The following is a 17,162-nucleotide window of genomic DNA, read 5'->3' on the forward strand; positions in this document are numbered from 1 at the left end:
TGCATGAGGTGGCTCTGCTGTTAGCAGAACCCCAGGATCGAGGCTAGTGCGCCGATTGTGCACTCTGCGCCGCGCAGTAGTGGTGCCGGTCGGGCATGACCAGTCTCAACACACACGCCTTTGTATGACTGGGGGCCTCGAATCCCACGGCGTGAGGCGAGCCGTGCCTAGGGGTTGCATAACGCAGGGGTTGTGCGTCGTAGACGGACACTTCTTTTTGGCAGAAGACTTCACGTGGCCCTGATACAGGAACCCTGGGTTTGTAAAGGTAAGGTAAAATATCAGGGCTTTCCATGACAAGGGTCAAAATCTTTGCGCCAAGGTTAATAATGCCAGAACTTGTATTGTTATAAGCAACAATGTGAACAGCATTCCTGTTATGGATTTTTTGCAGGGCTCTCGCCACAGTCAGGCTGATGGGGGCTAGAACTGGACGAACCCTGATGATTGCATTATTATACCGAAAAAAAGATTGGGTAGACCTAGGAAAACCGAGGATACAATTAGAATCTGACAGTAGTAATCGGAAACGGATTTACAACATATTGCAGCTGGTCAAATCTGCCCACAATTGCAGAAGATAATTTGACTTCTGCAATTGTGGGCTCTCTTTATCTCAGTTGTGCTGTTATTAACGGGAAAATATTCAAAATAGCCTGGTGGAGCTCCTGGACCTGTATTCTTTTAGGAAGAGAGTCAGGGCTTTATTCAGGAGACCAAAAACTTGGGATATTTGGGAGACCTAACACGAGGCTCTTGCACTGAACAAACGCAAGGTCCGTACGGCCAAGAGATTAGCCTGGAGAAACTCTGCACTGACATTGACAGTATGCAGGGCTGTGTAAGGCTTCAGAAGCTTCTAGCAAAATATCCCATCTCGCCGCTTGGTGGTCTCAGGGATGAATACGGTACACACACATTAATGAACCGGAGGGAGTTAGGCCGGTATGTCTGCCCTCTTTTCGTCTCAAAACCATGGAGAAAATGCTAGTTTTGTTTAGGAGGGATCTCTCTTATGGGAGGAAGAATCAGAGGGGCTGTCCACAGGGGCCCTCCCCTGGGGGGGAAAAGGGGGAATTTCTCCTCCCCTGTGGAACCTTGTTGTGCACGACCTGTCCATGCAGGTAGTGTTTGAACAGTAGTGTTGTCTTTGCACAGGGGTACGCAGATGATATTGTGATTGTTTTCAGTGGCATGTTCAACACAACAGTCACGGGACTGATCAATGCTGCTCTGAACGTGGTGGAAACTGGTGTGATAGGATAGGCCTTAGTGTCAACCCCGTCAAGGCCGCCGCGGTTACCTTTACTAGTAGGCGTCAGTTGGAAGTTATTGGTCCAATCTTACTGAGAGGTTCTTCTATTGTTAAAGTCCGAGGTTCAGTACCTGGGCGTAATCCTTGGTAGGATCATAAACTTGGGATCCCATCTGGAAAGGGTTATCGCCATAGGGAAATGGTTTTTAATGCAATGCAGATGTATGATAGGTGATAACTTAAGTCAAGGCTTTTGTATTGGCTTTATATTTCCGTGTTCAGACCTGCACCAATGTATGGAACTGTTGTTTGTTGACCAAAAACGGAGGCCAAGTTGGCGGTGCTGGTCTGGCTAGCATCCTAAGGTTGGCTTGCCTTGCTATCACTGGGGCTTTTCCAAGTGCGTCGGGCCAGCTCTAGACTGTTGCCTCAAAATTGACCCCCTGGATATTGTCATTGGGGCTATGGCTAGGAGTGTTTTCAGGAGGCCGGACTTAGTTCGGCCTCGAGATGCAGCAATGGACACTGCAGAATTAGCATGCTGATTCAGGAGAATGCTCTGCAATACTTCATCAACAAGCTGCCCAATTGGATAAACAATACCGCACTACCCTATGTGCAAAAAACTCGTTTGAAACGCTTTTTAACGTCACAAGCATATTATAATGTTACCGACTTTATAACATTTGACCCAGAGATCGCCCAATCAGGAGATTGATTTCGGCGCTGTAGGTGTAAAATTGGCAAAGAATAAAGATGCGTGAATGAAGAATTATTGTATGTTTGAGTGTGATCCTAATGTGGGAAGAATGTACAACATTTTAGCTCTGAACTTTTAATATCGACGTTTGCTATACGTATAAATCATGTATCTGCAATAAAGATTGATTGATACATAAAAAATAAATAATTTTAAGTAACAAGCACGGTTTCAACATGTTTTAAATATAAATGACATTTTTAGTACATTTTGATATATTTCAATAACAATCAACGTAATAAAAAACAATTATAAACACATGAAAAAAAAACCAGATGTGTATAGATGAATACCCTTTAAAACTATTGTATATGTTAATATAAATTTATTATAGTCAAAAGATTTTGACATTTGAAAACAGGGAATGTTTTCATCTATTTCAACTGTGACTATTAATTTTTTTGATTAATATTTTTGTGTGCAGATTCATAATCTACGAGAGGTTATAAGAATATTCCACCCTGAGCTTTAGAATATTTGAAATTGATAAACAGTTTAGTGAGGCAACGAACAACCACGCAGGAAAAAACATGCAGATCCTTCCGCAAAACAATTCTAGGGAGGTAAACAACGCCCTGAAATAAGGTATGCAGAGCTATATACAGATTTGGCTGGCCCCAAACAAAACAATCAATCGGGGCCCCTGTATACGGGGTGAGGCAGCAGACCACTCGTACAGTACTTATAGCGGCCAAACCAAACGAGGTAGATTATTTGTAACAACTTAAACCCCCCTATTTCCACCCCAAAGAATTTGGAGAAATTATTTTGGAAATCTATAAAACTCCCCGAAGACACTTTTTGGGGGGTAGGGGTGGTTTTTTGAAATTTTTCAAATGTAAAGGTATGTTGAGTTATACCTCGTTTTAAAGGTATTTCTTCACTGATTATTTTGATGCAAAAAGTTTGAAACCTATCTTGCCGCTTATGTACAGGGTACACCAAAACGTTTAAAAATTAGGGGTTTGTGGCGTGTAAATAGAATTTATTACAACTACCTGCACGAATTTAGAGAGACGATATTTTTGTTCAAAATGACAAGACGGCTTATCGAAAAATATTATCAAATGCCACCCTACCCCAAAATTTAGACATTTTAAAAATACATAGAATTTTGAAATACTTAACAGCCCCAATCTAAAAAACCAAATGGCAACCTAGGTTGTGTTGTACATAATTAGAAAGGTCTTTAAAAAAATAAACATTTTCTATTATTTAAAGTTTGTCTCTGTATACTACTGCAGTACAAAAATAAAATTTTAAATAATTTTACTAAGTTAGTTTGTATTAATATCAAAACCAAATGAAACAAATGGAAAAACAAGTTGGACTTTTAAAGTTCAATTTGTTTTTAAAATAATGCAGTAAAAAAACATCAGGATTTCTATCAGTGTAACATGTTTCAAAAGCAATCTAACCGTGGTGTTCATGTTTTAACAATCCCAAATACACGAGTTGCCCCTGGAAGAACTTTGGAACCAATTCCTTAGTCTTTGATCTAATTTATCGTCTCCCTATTCCATTGTTCTTGTGACCACGTGGTATGAGGTAGATATTAATTTAAATAATTTAATAATTTAAAGTACGTAGTGGAAGTTTTGTTTGCTCTAAAATGCCGTTCTCAAATGAGGAGGCATTCCAGATGCTAATGGTGTTAGGGGAATGTTTCCAAAATTACTCAGCTGCCGCTCTTCTTTATGCCCAACGTTACCCAGACCGCGAACATCATTTCCAGGAACGTTTTTCAAAGACTTGCTTGTCGAGTTCGTGAAACAGGTCATGTTTCAACCTGACCACAACAAAGGAAATCAACTCGCTAGACCCGTGAGAAGTGATTAGGGCACCCCAAGTTTTGGCAGCCTTTGAACTGAATCCGCATTGATTCTACACGAAGAGTAGCTCTTAATTCTGGTATGAGTCAAAGATATGTTTTAAGAATCGTTTCACGATCATAAAATGCACTCATATAGGATGTCATTACATCAAGAACTCCATGGAGATGACTACCTTCATAGAATGAACTTTTCTTTGTGGGCTCGAGAAAAAACTACAACAAAATCAAAACTTTCACCGTAACATTCTGTGGTGTGACGAGGCTACGTTTAGGAGTAATGGAGAAGTGAACCGTCACAATATGAGATACTGGGCGTTTGGAAACCCACACTGGATGCGAGAAGTGGACAACCAAAGGTACTGGACCCTAAATACTTGGTGCGGTATTATCGGTGACAAAATTGTAGGGCCATTCTTCTTTGACGATCGCCTTGACCGAATAGTTTATATAAACTTTCTCATTGGTCACTTGCCTAATTTATTGATCTAAATCCCTGAGGAAGTCTTACAACGTAAGTGGTTTATGGCACGATGGGGCACCAGCACACTACGCCGAAGATTCTCGATTAATTCTAAACAAGCAATACCCTGACAGATGGATTGGAAGAGGCGGCCCTGTGAACTACCAAGCGAGATCTCCTGATTTAACGTGTATTGACTTTTACTTGTGGGGTAGACTAAATGACCTAGTGTATAAATGAAGACCAACAACTAAAGAGGACATGATGCAGTGGATAAGGAAGGCTATAAAACACGATCAGTAGAGAAGAGATAATGAGAGCTGTAGATAGCTTCACCTCAAGGATTGAACTCTGTCTGGAAAACAATGGGTTGCAGTTTGAGGACCGGTTTTAACTCTTCATGAGGTCAGTTACTAGGTTATTGTTGGTTTTTAGTTTGATAATTGATAATGGTACCATGGACCATGATGCTGCTGGAACATGGTAGATTTGTTTTAAAACCAGTTTGAAGTGTTTATCTTTTTTAATAATGACAGGATACTCCTCCTTCCATGGCACTCACATCAATGATTAAATAACAACAGGTTTTTCTCTATACATTTTGTGTAATTTAAGTGTAAAACTTTTTATAATTCAAAATGTACTAATTTTAATAACTGGGTAATTTTTCTGTTTCATGAGAGAACTCAGCACTTATCGTTTGTAGTTAAGACATTGTAGTTTACAGTGTTCCAATACCTTTTTAAATTTAGGAAAAACTCTTTTAAAAATTGGGTATAGTATTTTTTTTTTAAACATAAACATAAGAGACGAGTTTACTGTTGGAACTTGGACATTGCACTGACTTTTATAATAAATACATTGAGTAAAATTATTAAAACATCTATTTTTGTACTACAGTTTTGAAACCATTGGAGATAGAGACAAAGTTTAAATGTAGAAAAATGTTTATTTTTTAAACACCTTTCTAATTATGTACAACACAAAACTAGGTTGCTTTTTTTAGATTGGGGCTGTTAAGTATTTAAAAATTCTATGTATATTTTTAAAATGTGTAAATTTTTGGGTAGGGTAGCATTTGATGATATTTTTCGATAAGCCGTCTCGTCATTAGATTTGAATAAAAATATCGTCTCTCTAAATTTGTGCAGGTAGTTGTAATAAATTTACCCACAAAACCCTGATTTTTTAACGTTTTGGTGTACCCTGTACATAAGCGGCAAGATAGATTCAAACTTTTTTGCATCAAAATAATCAGTGAACAAATACTTTTAAAATGAGGCATAAACTCAACATACCTTTACATTTAAACATTTTCAAAAAAACCACCCCTACCCCAAAAAGTATCTTTTTGGGGAGTTTTATAGATTTCAAAAATAATTTCTCCAAATTCTTTGTTGAAATTTAAGTTATTACGAATAATCTACCTCGTTTGGTTTGGCCGCTATACTACTGTACAGGTGGTCTGCCCCACCCTGTATATTATTATGCTTAATGATTAATGACACAAACATCGTCAAATGATCGTTAAATGTCATTACAAAGAAACCACTTTTGATTCTTATTTTTTTATAACACAATTAATAACACCAAAAAGTTTTGAAGATGAATAACACAAAAAATAACAAAAATAGGCACATTTATTCTTAACCACAATGAAAAAAAACATTCATTGGAAGGATTCATAAATTTGTATATTAATAAATTTTAATTTTTCAGGTTTGTAGACATTAAGTCTAAATGCATGTGTTTAAAGTTAGTGAACCTAAGAGTTTCAGGGACGCCTGAGACTTCGTCCCCTGGAGCTATAAAACAAAACTCTTCTGAATCTCAAATACGTCCATTATCACTATAGGCTTATGTAAGTTATATTCCTTTGTGTATTTCAGAGGGAACTTCGATGCAATGGAGAGTTTTCTTTGATTTTAACAAATATTTCTATACAATTATGAATTATACGTAACATTTGAACAGTTTTCATATACTACGTATACGCTATATAGTTCAATATATTTTACACATGTTTTCAAGACAAATGTTTTAATATTGTGAAATTGATTTATATAACTAATTACATAATGGTTTAGCAGTTCGTATAAACTAAAGCTAGGAATCCATCGTTTTTCAACTGAAAAAAGGACGCATAAAACCTAGTAGTCATCTCTTTTGCAAAACCACTTTTCAAGATCTCAGTTGACACACTTGTGTAATTTTTTAAACATCTCTGGACATTCATGCAGTTATTTGTATTGGTGGTAGTACCATCTAACGTTACAAAGCCCGACAAAAATGTCATCATATATCTTCTATTCAAGTAATTATAACTTAGTGATTGTCCAATCATCTAACAGAACCAACTTAGTTTTGACTTACAGACAACATGTATACTAGTCCTCTCACTGAGCTCAATGCAGGGTGAAAATACCTTCACAACCTTCGCGACCCATATTTCTTCGCCGATAGGAACGACGGCATCGACCGTGTCGCCCAACTAGATCGGGGCTTACTGGCCACGTCTGTAGTCGCGCCAGGAGCCTGAATTACACTGCTTCTACAGTGTCACAACTTCATGAAACAATCAAACCGTCTCATATGTTTTATATGTTACAAGACTGAGTGATCCAAAATATTCTAAAAGTGAAATGTCAAACCGGGGTCGCCGAATTGGGTTGAAGCGGGTGGTGGGATAGGGCCTGGCCCGGGCCCTGATAAGTTCCCAGTTTGGGAAGACTGACACCAGTAACACCAACTTTCCAAAGGACGACGATCCAGTTCAAGGCGAGCGCACACTGGCGATAGCAGACAGGAGGGAAAGGGCCGAACAGGAAGCTCTCCCTGACCGGAACTAAGGTGCAGTTTCCTGTCTGCTCATCACCCGTTAGCGCCTCATTGTTGTTGTTCTACCGTCCGAACACTCCAGAGGAATCGTAGAATAACTAGAATGCTTCAAATATAAATACACCGACTTAAAAGACAATAATCGATAATACTACTGCGTGATTAATGATTGTTAGATAGTGAGTGAGCCTAATAAATGGAGCTAGTTAAAAATAAAAAAGCTATTAATCTTAAAGGTTTTTTAGAAAATGCACTTATAAATCTAAAAAACCAATGTTAGTAACGGCGAACGTGATTCTGTCCCCATCCTCACCCGTGTGGTGGAGACAACACCAGTAGTCGAAAATAAAGCCAATATTGCACGGGTTTATCGAAGTGAAGAAGCGAGCAGAGTATTTATCGACCGTCTGGTCCCGGTTGGCACAATCCAATAACCGGGGAGGAGCGGAGAGCGGCTAGCAAATTGGCGAGAACAGGCGCGGAAATGGAGTTGTCACCTCTTTACGTCCGCCACGTCACGCCGCGCCGTGTTGTCGCGTCATGTTGTGTGCGTGGGCGAGCGGGGAGCTGCTAAGTCGAAATATCGCTGAGGAAATAATGATCATGTAAGGTGGTGAGCTGAGGATAAGGATATAACATATTTACAGCATGTTGAAGATGGAGCTTGTATTGGATACTATTAACTGAATTACATTTAAAACACACAAACCAACTTTGTTTTGTGAGGCCTTTCGGTAGCAATGCTATCTTCGTCAGACACATCACAAAAGTAAATAAAAAAAGTAAATTTGATTTTAATAATAGTTAGAAATATGTTATTTTAATATTAATTTATCCTGTGTGGCGTAGTGTATAAAATCATAACTGGAATCATACAATATAAGTTTTGAATGTTATTTTTATAATCTTCGTAAAAGTAATATTAAATGTTGATTGATCCATTTTCTTGATATTAATCCATCTTCTGTATTTGCTTGATATATGTAATAGGATTCCCATGCATTTAAATATCTAGATGTGTTAACATGTTTTAATAGTTTTAGGTTTTCTTTTGATATTTTGTATCCAGTGTTAATACAGTGGTGTGCGACTTCGTAAGGGATTGTTTTATATAAAAATGTGTGTAATAATTGCATTGCATTAAATAATGTAATTATCTTCAGACATAAATCTCTAAAGACATGTAATTCCCAGAAGTCATTATTCTCATACTCGAATACAGAACGTAAACAATCACATCTTATAATCAGATGTTTTTGGTGGTGATAGCAAAGCTACCCAAAATTTCTACTTTACATGCCTATAAACCCTCATGGAGTGAATGACCTAAGTATATTTTCTGTTTCCAGAAAAATTTTCATAAAGGGAGCAGAGAATCCGATGTATGAAAAACTCAATAAATAATCAAAGGCATTTACAGTTAAGAACTGAGGAAAGGTAAAAGCGATGCATCTTTTTTTGTCAATCCAATTATGTACAAGTTTTCAATCAGGGGAAGGAGGATTAATTAAAATGTTACAAATAGTCAATTTGCTTGACTACGTAGGTATAACGAAACGTTTAAAGTTGTCACCAGAGAGGAAACTGCATCCTGTCTCACCAAGGACCAAGTCAAGAGAACAACTTAGTTACCCACAATTAACTTTAAACTGCACAGACTTGCGTAACTTTCCTTCCCGAACATCCACAACCTTGAATTGCTTGTCGCTCCACTGCCTAGGTTCTAATATTTATGTAGCGTTTATTTCTTGTGAAACAATTAAACTAGCAGAGAAATGTATTACTACTACATCATTTACCTTTACTCTACACATGTACGTACTTGAGCAAATGTAGTAGTTGTACGGCTTGCACAAATAATTACGAAACTGTAGTTTGATTACAACCCTTAAATGTTATTTACTACGAGTAATATACGGCTTGAGTTGATGCCCGATTTTATAGATCATCATGGCATAACAACAAACATGAATGTTCATTTTGTAAATATATTATTGCAAGTTTGAAAATGATCCGTAAGTTTAATCAAGGGGATGAGACGATGAGCTTGAATAGGGCGTGCAAATTAATTCTTGTTTAAATCATTAGATAACTTTAACTCCAAAATTAAAGAGCTGCAACCGCCGAACTAACCATCTACAAAACACTATTGTTTTTTGGTTCAGAGGTAGGATATTCCATCGGTTCCTGTCTTAGATTTTTAATTAAAGACATTCGCCTTAAAACCACCGTTAAGAAAACTGTCGCTGACATTACCTGATTTCCCACCATAATAACAATGTTACTCTTAAAACAGCTTTCCCCCTCCTTCTTTTTGTAATTTTTTGTCACAGATTTGTAAGGCGTGACTTCCAAAGCAAGATTCTGACGCATCCATATTACTTTGGAATTGACGTAAAATAGTTTCTTCATTCATGATATATGTTTTATTTTAAAAGGAGTAGAAGTTTTGTTGTTCAATAACTAGCAGTTATATAAAAGAAAACTGAAATAAATTTGGATGGGGATAAATCATAAATAATTTTTGAAAGAAGACTACTCATAAAAGTTTACGGAGTAAACAATAATGTACATATGGGATAAAAAAATACGGCCTCTGAAGAATGACAACCTCGCCGACCGAGTAGTGTTCTTACAGCCCTAATAATGGTCGGCCTCTCAATCACCGTGTGTCCCGGTGGGCATTGGGTATTGATCACTTTTACCAATAATTTTTAATTCAGTTAATATTATTACATAATCTTGATATCAAAATTAACAAAAAAATCAAATACGATGTACTTATGAATTCGTAAAGGTTTAATGAGGGCTATATTTCTTCACTCCATTTTATTGTAACACGAGCCGAGCCTACACTTGTTTAATCTTTTATTAACTCTTAAGTACTGGTGTGGGTTACTTGTATCTCCATAACCGGCACGGAGGTAAACCAGACCCCCTTTTTAGTAAATTTGTAATCAAATTACCAAAATTATTTGTAAAAAATTAACGTAGTTCTCATATTATAAGTTGTATGTAATTAATTGTAAGATCGATTGAAGTATTTTTACCAGAATTTAAAATATTTAATATGCATTCCTTCCAATTCTTCAAACTTAAAGTTTCCCAACTTTTGCAAACTTGAAATATTACTTCATTGTATACAAAAACGTAACACACATTTAACTTTTTATGATCAAGAGCAAAATATAAAACGTACAAATTCAACATAACTACTGAAAACACTACCCAAATTAGTTTGTTGCAGTACATTTATACAATCAATCCTTAGACTGATTCATTTTCGAGTTCCGAGTAGTCAGAAACAATCAATATGTGATTTACTATATTTTTCACATGAATCACTTGTTTTGTGTCTGTTCCTTGGTCGAACTAAACATTGCACTTTCTTTCTTTTTACATTTGCTCTGCTTGTGTTTTCTCCCTCCAACAGAATGTATGCAATCTTCTTTGCAGACTGGAGGACATGTCTCGGAATACGAGCAATCACAGGTGTTACTACGAGGTTCTTATCTCGTAGCCTGTGGGTCCAGTTCCCTTCCATCAGTGTCATCTGCAGTAGCACTGATATGGCACTTCACCATGATTGATTCCAGTTCAATAAGAAAGTTATCAACTTCACTCCATATCTTCAGACTCATTGTCAACTCTGGCTTCACTTCACTTCACTTCTCTGTATCCTCATACAAACATTTTAAAACTTAGCAGAAAATAAAACACAAAAGTCACTTTATAATGACAACTAATAACATGGAAAAGATCCAACAGCAACAAAACGCATCTAATTTCGCGGGGATCTAGCGATTCCCGAGGGAACTTAGCACCCTCTTTTCACTACAGCCGAGTGACGTAAACTGGCGAAATCGGGTTTAACAGGAGGCGCGTGAATTAACTTGGAATTGAAGCGACCCCCTTACGGTTGTTGTCTGTACCAACGTGTGTGTCTGAAAACACCCCACGCCGATACTCAGTTTGGTGATAACCAATTAAAAGACAAGTTTCTATACGCAATGGTAACATCTGACTGATCATGCATGTAGAGGAGGCGCGGCGGCAGCTATTTTACTGTGTGTATGTCGAGGGTATAAGGTCCTCCTCATAGGGCAGGATGAACTCTAGCACTCCCAAATATTTACTTTTAGTAAGACGTTCTTATGTGTAAACCAACAACGACGTCTAAGGGCAGTTTCATTGGCACTAGAGTTAGCTATTTGTTACTACTGTACTATATTCCACATTGCCCTGGTGCTGCACGGTCTGTACTCACCCGACTTGGACTTGATGGGTTCCTGCTCCTTGCGGGTGAAGACGACCTCGCACTGCACCGGACTGGTAGGGGACGTCTTGTTGCACAATCGCACACACCACCACCGCGTCATCCTTCGGCTACCGGATACTATCGGTTCCACATTTAGACGGAAGGGAAGAGCTTACAGGCATCAGCCATTCTACCATGGGTCTTAAATCATTCCGTGCTCGACAGAGAGGAGCCCGTCGGGTCTCTCACCACTCGTCTTTCCAATTTCCAAAAGCTAAACTGAAATTTCAACTGTGTATGCAGGATAGGATTGTTTTATATCTTAACCATGAACAAAAGTGCAAATGTAAGTATATACCACAACGGTAATTAATGTACATTATTACAAATTCCCTTTATATGATACAGACAGGTATTCATACACGTTGTTACAGCATACAGAACTTGAAGCAGATATACTGTATTACTAATAAGACTTGTGTCCTAACTCAGTAAAACTAATTTCAGTAAATATTACATTTACTTAAGTCATTTTATATGATTTTTTTAACGATGTTATACTACCCTCTAAAGGTTAGGCACAACCCTACTTTTTTATCATTACCTACCCAAAAATCCCGATTACTCTTGGATCCCTCGATAGATGGACAATTTGGAATATAAACTTTATAATATATTAGTAATTTTTGTACAATATATGTATTGTCCGCACCTAAACATTATTTCTAAAAATAAAAGTGTACCATTTTAATAAGCTGTTAAAAGTAGTTTCAGATTGTTTTAGGTAACGTGGCTAGAGTAAATATTATTTATGAATTTCTCTGCTGCTGCATTTTCCCACTCGATTCCCAACCTCAAAATACGATGGGTTACATTAAAGTGTTAAATTCCTTGTAGTTATAAAGAGCATAATGTTCTGTTACGAAGTCAGTAAAAACACGAGTTACAGTCGTCTTTATACATCCACGTCGTTACTGCTGCATAGAAAAAGAATTCGGTGTTATAGTTGAAGTTATATTTAGTATTAATTGATTTACGTTTAACTTTAATAACGCGTATTTTGTCCAAGAATGGTAACTAGATAAAAACAACTTTATTGTATAAAAGCTGCTTAGTAAATTTCCAAGCCTTTTTTATGACAGTTTAGTCCTCAGCCACTATAATATAGTAATAAATTGAATAATGCTTCATGATATGTCAAAACAAAATTCAAAGATCAAGTTTCATAATTGGTTAAATTTAACTTATTCAATTATTTATTACTATTCAATTTAATTATCACATTCAAATTAATTCATATTGACAATATAGTGTAATACCTTCCCAAAATTTCTGGATATACTCTTGCAGTTTCTAGTGGTATTATTTTGGGTGAGTATACCGTGTCGTACAGTTTTAAACACAACTAATATGGCATTTCAGGAATAACGAACGAAGTACAGAAATACTTTAAGTAACTTGAACTTTTCTACAAATGTACAAAACATATATACTCCTGTCCACAGTTATGCTATTCAACATTTACGTTTCACTGAATGTTTAAAACTGCAACTAATATGGCATTTCAGGAATAACGAACGAAGTACAGAAATACTTTAAGTAACTTGAACTTTTCTACAAAGGTACAAAACATATATACTCCTGTCCACAGTTATGCTATTCAACATTTACGTTTCACTGAATGTTTAAAACTGCAACTAATATGACATTTCAGGAATAACGAACGAAGTACAGAAATACTTTAAGTAACTTGAACTTTTCTACAAATGTACAAAACATATATATACTCCTGTCCACAGTTATGCTATTCAACATTTACGTTTCACTGAATGTTTAAAACTGCAACTAATATGACATTTCAGGAATAACGAACGAAGTACAGAAATACTTTAAGTAACTTGAACTTTTCTACAAATGTACAAAACATATATACTCCTGTCCACAGTTACGCTATTCAACATTTACGTTTCACTGAATGTTTAAAACTGCAACTAATATGACATTTCAGGAATAACGAACGAAGTACAGAAATACTTTAAGTAACTTGAACTTTTCTACAAATGTACAAAACATATATACTCCTGTCCACAGTTATGCTATTCAACATTTACGTTTCACTGAATGTTTAAAACTGCAACAGGCGCAGTATAATCATATCCAAAAACTAACAACATTATTTTAATGTTATTAAAAAAACACCTGTTACCGGCTTTTAACGGAGCTTCGAATTCTCTATTAATAAAGAAATTTAACACAATTAAAAATCCAATTTTCGAACTAAAGTCACATATTTCGTTTACTAAAATAATACAATGGAGCGCAACAATCACTTCATTACGGGAGACGTCACAATAAAAAAACCGAATCCGCGGACACACTCAAGTCGAATTTCACAGCCACACACCGACAAGTCCATTCCATACTGTCGTTGGTTTGGTGGTTGACAGCGGTGTGGGCGGAGCGCTCCACGCGGAAGGCGACAGAACTACGTTGCCTAGCAACCTCATCACACACTCACAGTGATATTCAATTAACTGTTATCATCTGGTAAATAATCGCCTCTTCATCTTCATTTTCGCAGGCTCTTGATTCGATTACTGGATTATTAAGCGTACATCTTATACTCAATAAAATTTGATCATTTTACATCACTCTTGAAAACTCTTCACATGCTTTTAAAGGAATTATTAAGGGCGTGTCCTTAACCAATACGCTGCCGATGAAGATCCACGATCAAAACCATACATTCAGCCGTATTAGATAGTTAGGTGTGAACATACACAGATTTTAAGATTTTACATTCTTATTAAAATTTATTGTGAATTTAATGTATGTTTTAATAAACCATCACAAATCTATAACACGTTAATAACCACAATATGGTATAACAATTTAAACCAGATTTTTCTAAACTATGCACAAGTTTATAGAAAATGTAGTTCAAATGATTTTTGTTAATTTTCAGTGGTATGTAATGGCATTATGCAGTATAATTTGTTTACAGTTTGTTATTGCGATGGATGATTTCAAAGGATAGTAAGATTTCGGACATTTTCCATCGTTATATGTTACAAAAACCACAACATCACGTTATTTACGTAATCCACACTCGTTAGTTCAGGTCTAAAGAGTTATATCTCTAGGCTCCTGTGCAGTGACATCGCTTGGGTTCATTCTCTCTAGACTGGACATCCATCATACCTTTCGTGAACCATTCAGGTTATCACTTTGACTGTTAGTATATTGCCGCACTTTATAGTACGTAAGGTTTGTTACATATTAGGGTCTAAGACATTACGATACTTAAACGATCAGGCACTAAACTGTTAAGTTTGGGATAAGGTACAACTATTACCACCCAATTAAAAACAGTTTCTCGGTTAAGATGGTTGTCTGTGTCACTGTGATTATATTGTCTATTTCCCACAACAATACAAGAGAGGACGTATGTATATTACTTATGACACTATTAACCATAGCTGTCACTACCATTGTAACTGGAGTTTTGGCGGTTAAGTTGTCCGTCTGTGTCACTCTGATAACATTGTCTCTTTCCCTCAACAATACAAGAGAGGACGTATGTAATATACTCATGACAATGTCAGCTACAGCTGTCACACTACCATTGTACCAACAGTTTCGCGGTTAAGTTGTCCGTCTGTGTCACTCTGATAACATTGTCTCTTTCCCACAAAAATACAAGAGAGGACGTATGTATATACTCATGACAATGTCAGCTACAGCTGTCACACTACCATTGTAGCAACAGTTTCGCGGTTAAGTTGTCCGTCTGTGTCACTCTGATAACATTGTCTCTTTCCCTCAACAATACAAGAGAGGACGTATGTAATATACTCATGACAATGTCAGCTACAGCTGTCACTACCATTGTCCCAACAGTCCCTCGATTAAGCCGCCTGTCTGTGTCACTCTGATAACATTGTCTCTTTCCCACAAAAATACAAGAAAGAACGTATGTATATACTCATGACAATGTCAGCTACAGCTGTCACACTACCATTGTAGCAACAGTTTTCGCGGTTAAGTTGTCCGTCTGTGTCACTCTGATAACATTGTCTCTTTCCCTCAACAATACAAGAGAGGACGTATGTAATATACTCATGACAATGTCAGCTACAGCTGTCACTACCATTGTACCAACAGTCCCTCGATTAAGCCGCCTGTCTGTGTCACTCTGATAACATTAGTCTCTTCCCCACATCAATACAAGAGATGGGGTTGGATTCAGGGCCGTATTTAGCTAGCTTTGGCCATGCTAGGAGTTTTCACCCTCTATCCCTCCCCCTACTTCCTACACATACACAATTTGCAGATAAACGCAGCTAAGAAGGCAGTAGGACCGATCGTCGCAGGTGATTATGTAACAAGGTACAACAGTTTTCGTATGTTATTAACGTGTTACGGGTAGTTGACTAATGTACATTTTAATGACCATGATGCAGTCGATGAATAATAATTTTGAAAAAAAAATTAAATTATTGTATATAGGCATATATTTAATTTTAAATCGATAGACTGTTTATATATATATATATATATGTTATATCATGACTGATTATATCATGGGGTGTCCCATGAAGAAACGGAGAAACTGTCAGGACTTGTTCTTACGCTGAAAATAACGAAAAAGTTCATATACACATAGGTCCAGAAACGCTTAGTTAGCGAGCTATACAGGGTGAAAGATTTCGCCCAGATTTCAGTGCCACCGTTAAAAGGGAGGGAGCCCTATTAAATTATTTTGGGCGTTACCCAGCTCGAAAAATTTAATGTATATTACGCAAATTGAACTGAAAAATTGAATAAAATTGGTACCAGACCTCTAGCTGCAGTAATTTTTAAGATATCTGAAGAAATACGCAAAATTCGGTGTCCAAAAACAAGTTTCATTTAGGTTTCAAGTAGATTAACTTTGTTAAATGTGTAACAAACACGTAAAATTCTTTAACAAAACTTGTAAAGAATTAGTTTCTTAAGATAATGATGTAAAATAAGCCAATAAAAATTATACGTAAATTTTAAGAAAATCAATTTTTAATTAAATAAATAACGTACGAAGAATAGACAAAATCGGTTACACTTTTTTTCTTGCTGAACGTACATGTTTTTATAAACTCTGTTATTTCCACTTACAATATTGCATAAAATAAATAAATGTAACAAAATAAACTAACCTTAGTTTAGTTAAAATGTGTTCGAAAATTCCCTCCTTCACAATGCACACAGCACTCTGCACTCGACGTAAAATATTTGTGGTGGCTCTGCGAATTTATGTCCTGGATTGTTTCTTATACTGTCATAATGCGTTGCGAATTCTAACGAGTTAATCTCTTACTTGGTTATCAACTTTTACGTTTATAACACCATAGCTTTGCTATGTCCCCATAAGAAAGTAGTCAAGAGGCGATAGAGTCAGGCGATTCGTGGTGCGCCAGTGTGAATTGGTCCACACCGCCCAATCCAGTTCAAGAAATTAGCATTCAAATGATTTATAGCTTACTAAAGAAAAAATGAGGAGTTGCACCCATCGTGTTTTTGGAAAAATCATTTTTAATCTTTTTTGTTAAAAGGGATAATCTTCACCCATGTATAGCACGCTAACTAAGACGTTTCTGGACCTATGTGTACATTGGAACCTTTTTTCGTTTATTTTTCAGCGTAACGTAAGAAACAAGGTCCTGAACAGTTTCCGTTCTCCGTTGCGTCATGGGACCACCCTGATATAAAATATATATA

General features: G+C 36.6%; 1 protein-coding gene across 3 annotated transcripts in view; it reads right to left on the reverse strand.

Annotated features, from left to right (window-relative positions):
• The window catches only part of LOC124362289 (liprin-beta-1-like), a 168,207-nt gene that overhangs the window by 120,681 nt on the left and 30,364 nt on the right, over window positions 1-17,162 (reverse strand). Inside the window, exons 1-2 of one of the 3 annotated variants that reach the window (XM_046816659.1) lie at window positions 13,612-13,869; window positions 11,415-11,684 (exon numbers count right to left, since the gene is read on the reverse strand). The exons of 1 other annotated variant lie outside the window; for it this stretch is intronic. In XM_046816659.1, coding sequence (XP_046672615.1) covers window positions 11,415-11,526 — 112 coding nt within the window. In that variant the 5' untranslated portion in view covers window positions 11,527-11,684; window positions 13,612-13,869. Of the gene's footprint in view, window positions 1-11,414; window positions 11,685-12,724; window positions 13,161-13,611; window positions 13,870-17,162 lie in introns of those variants that run through there. One more of the 3 variants, XM_046816660.1, reaches the window with a different exon arrangement.

This window comes from Homalodisca vitripennis, chromosome 5, assembly GCF_021130785.1.
Source record: "Homalodisca vitripennis isolate AUS2020 chromosome 5, UT_GWSS_2.1, whole genome shotgun sequence".
In the NCBI taxonomy this organism is placed as follows: domain Eukaryota; kingdom Metazoa; phylum Arthropoda; class Insecta; order Hemiptera; family Cicadellidae; genus Homalodisca; species Homalodisca vitripennis.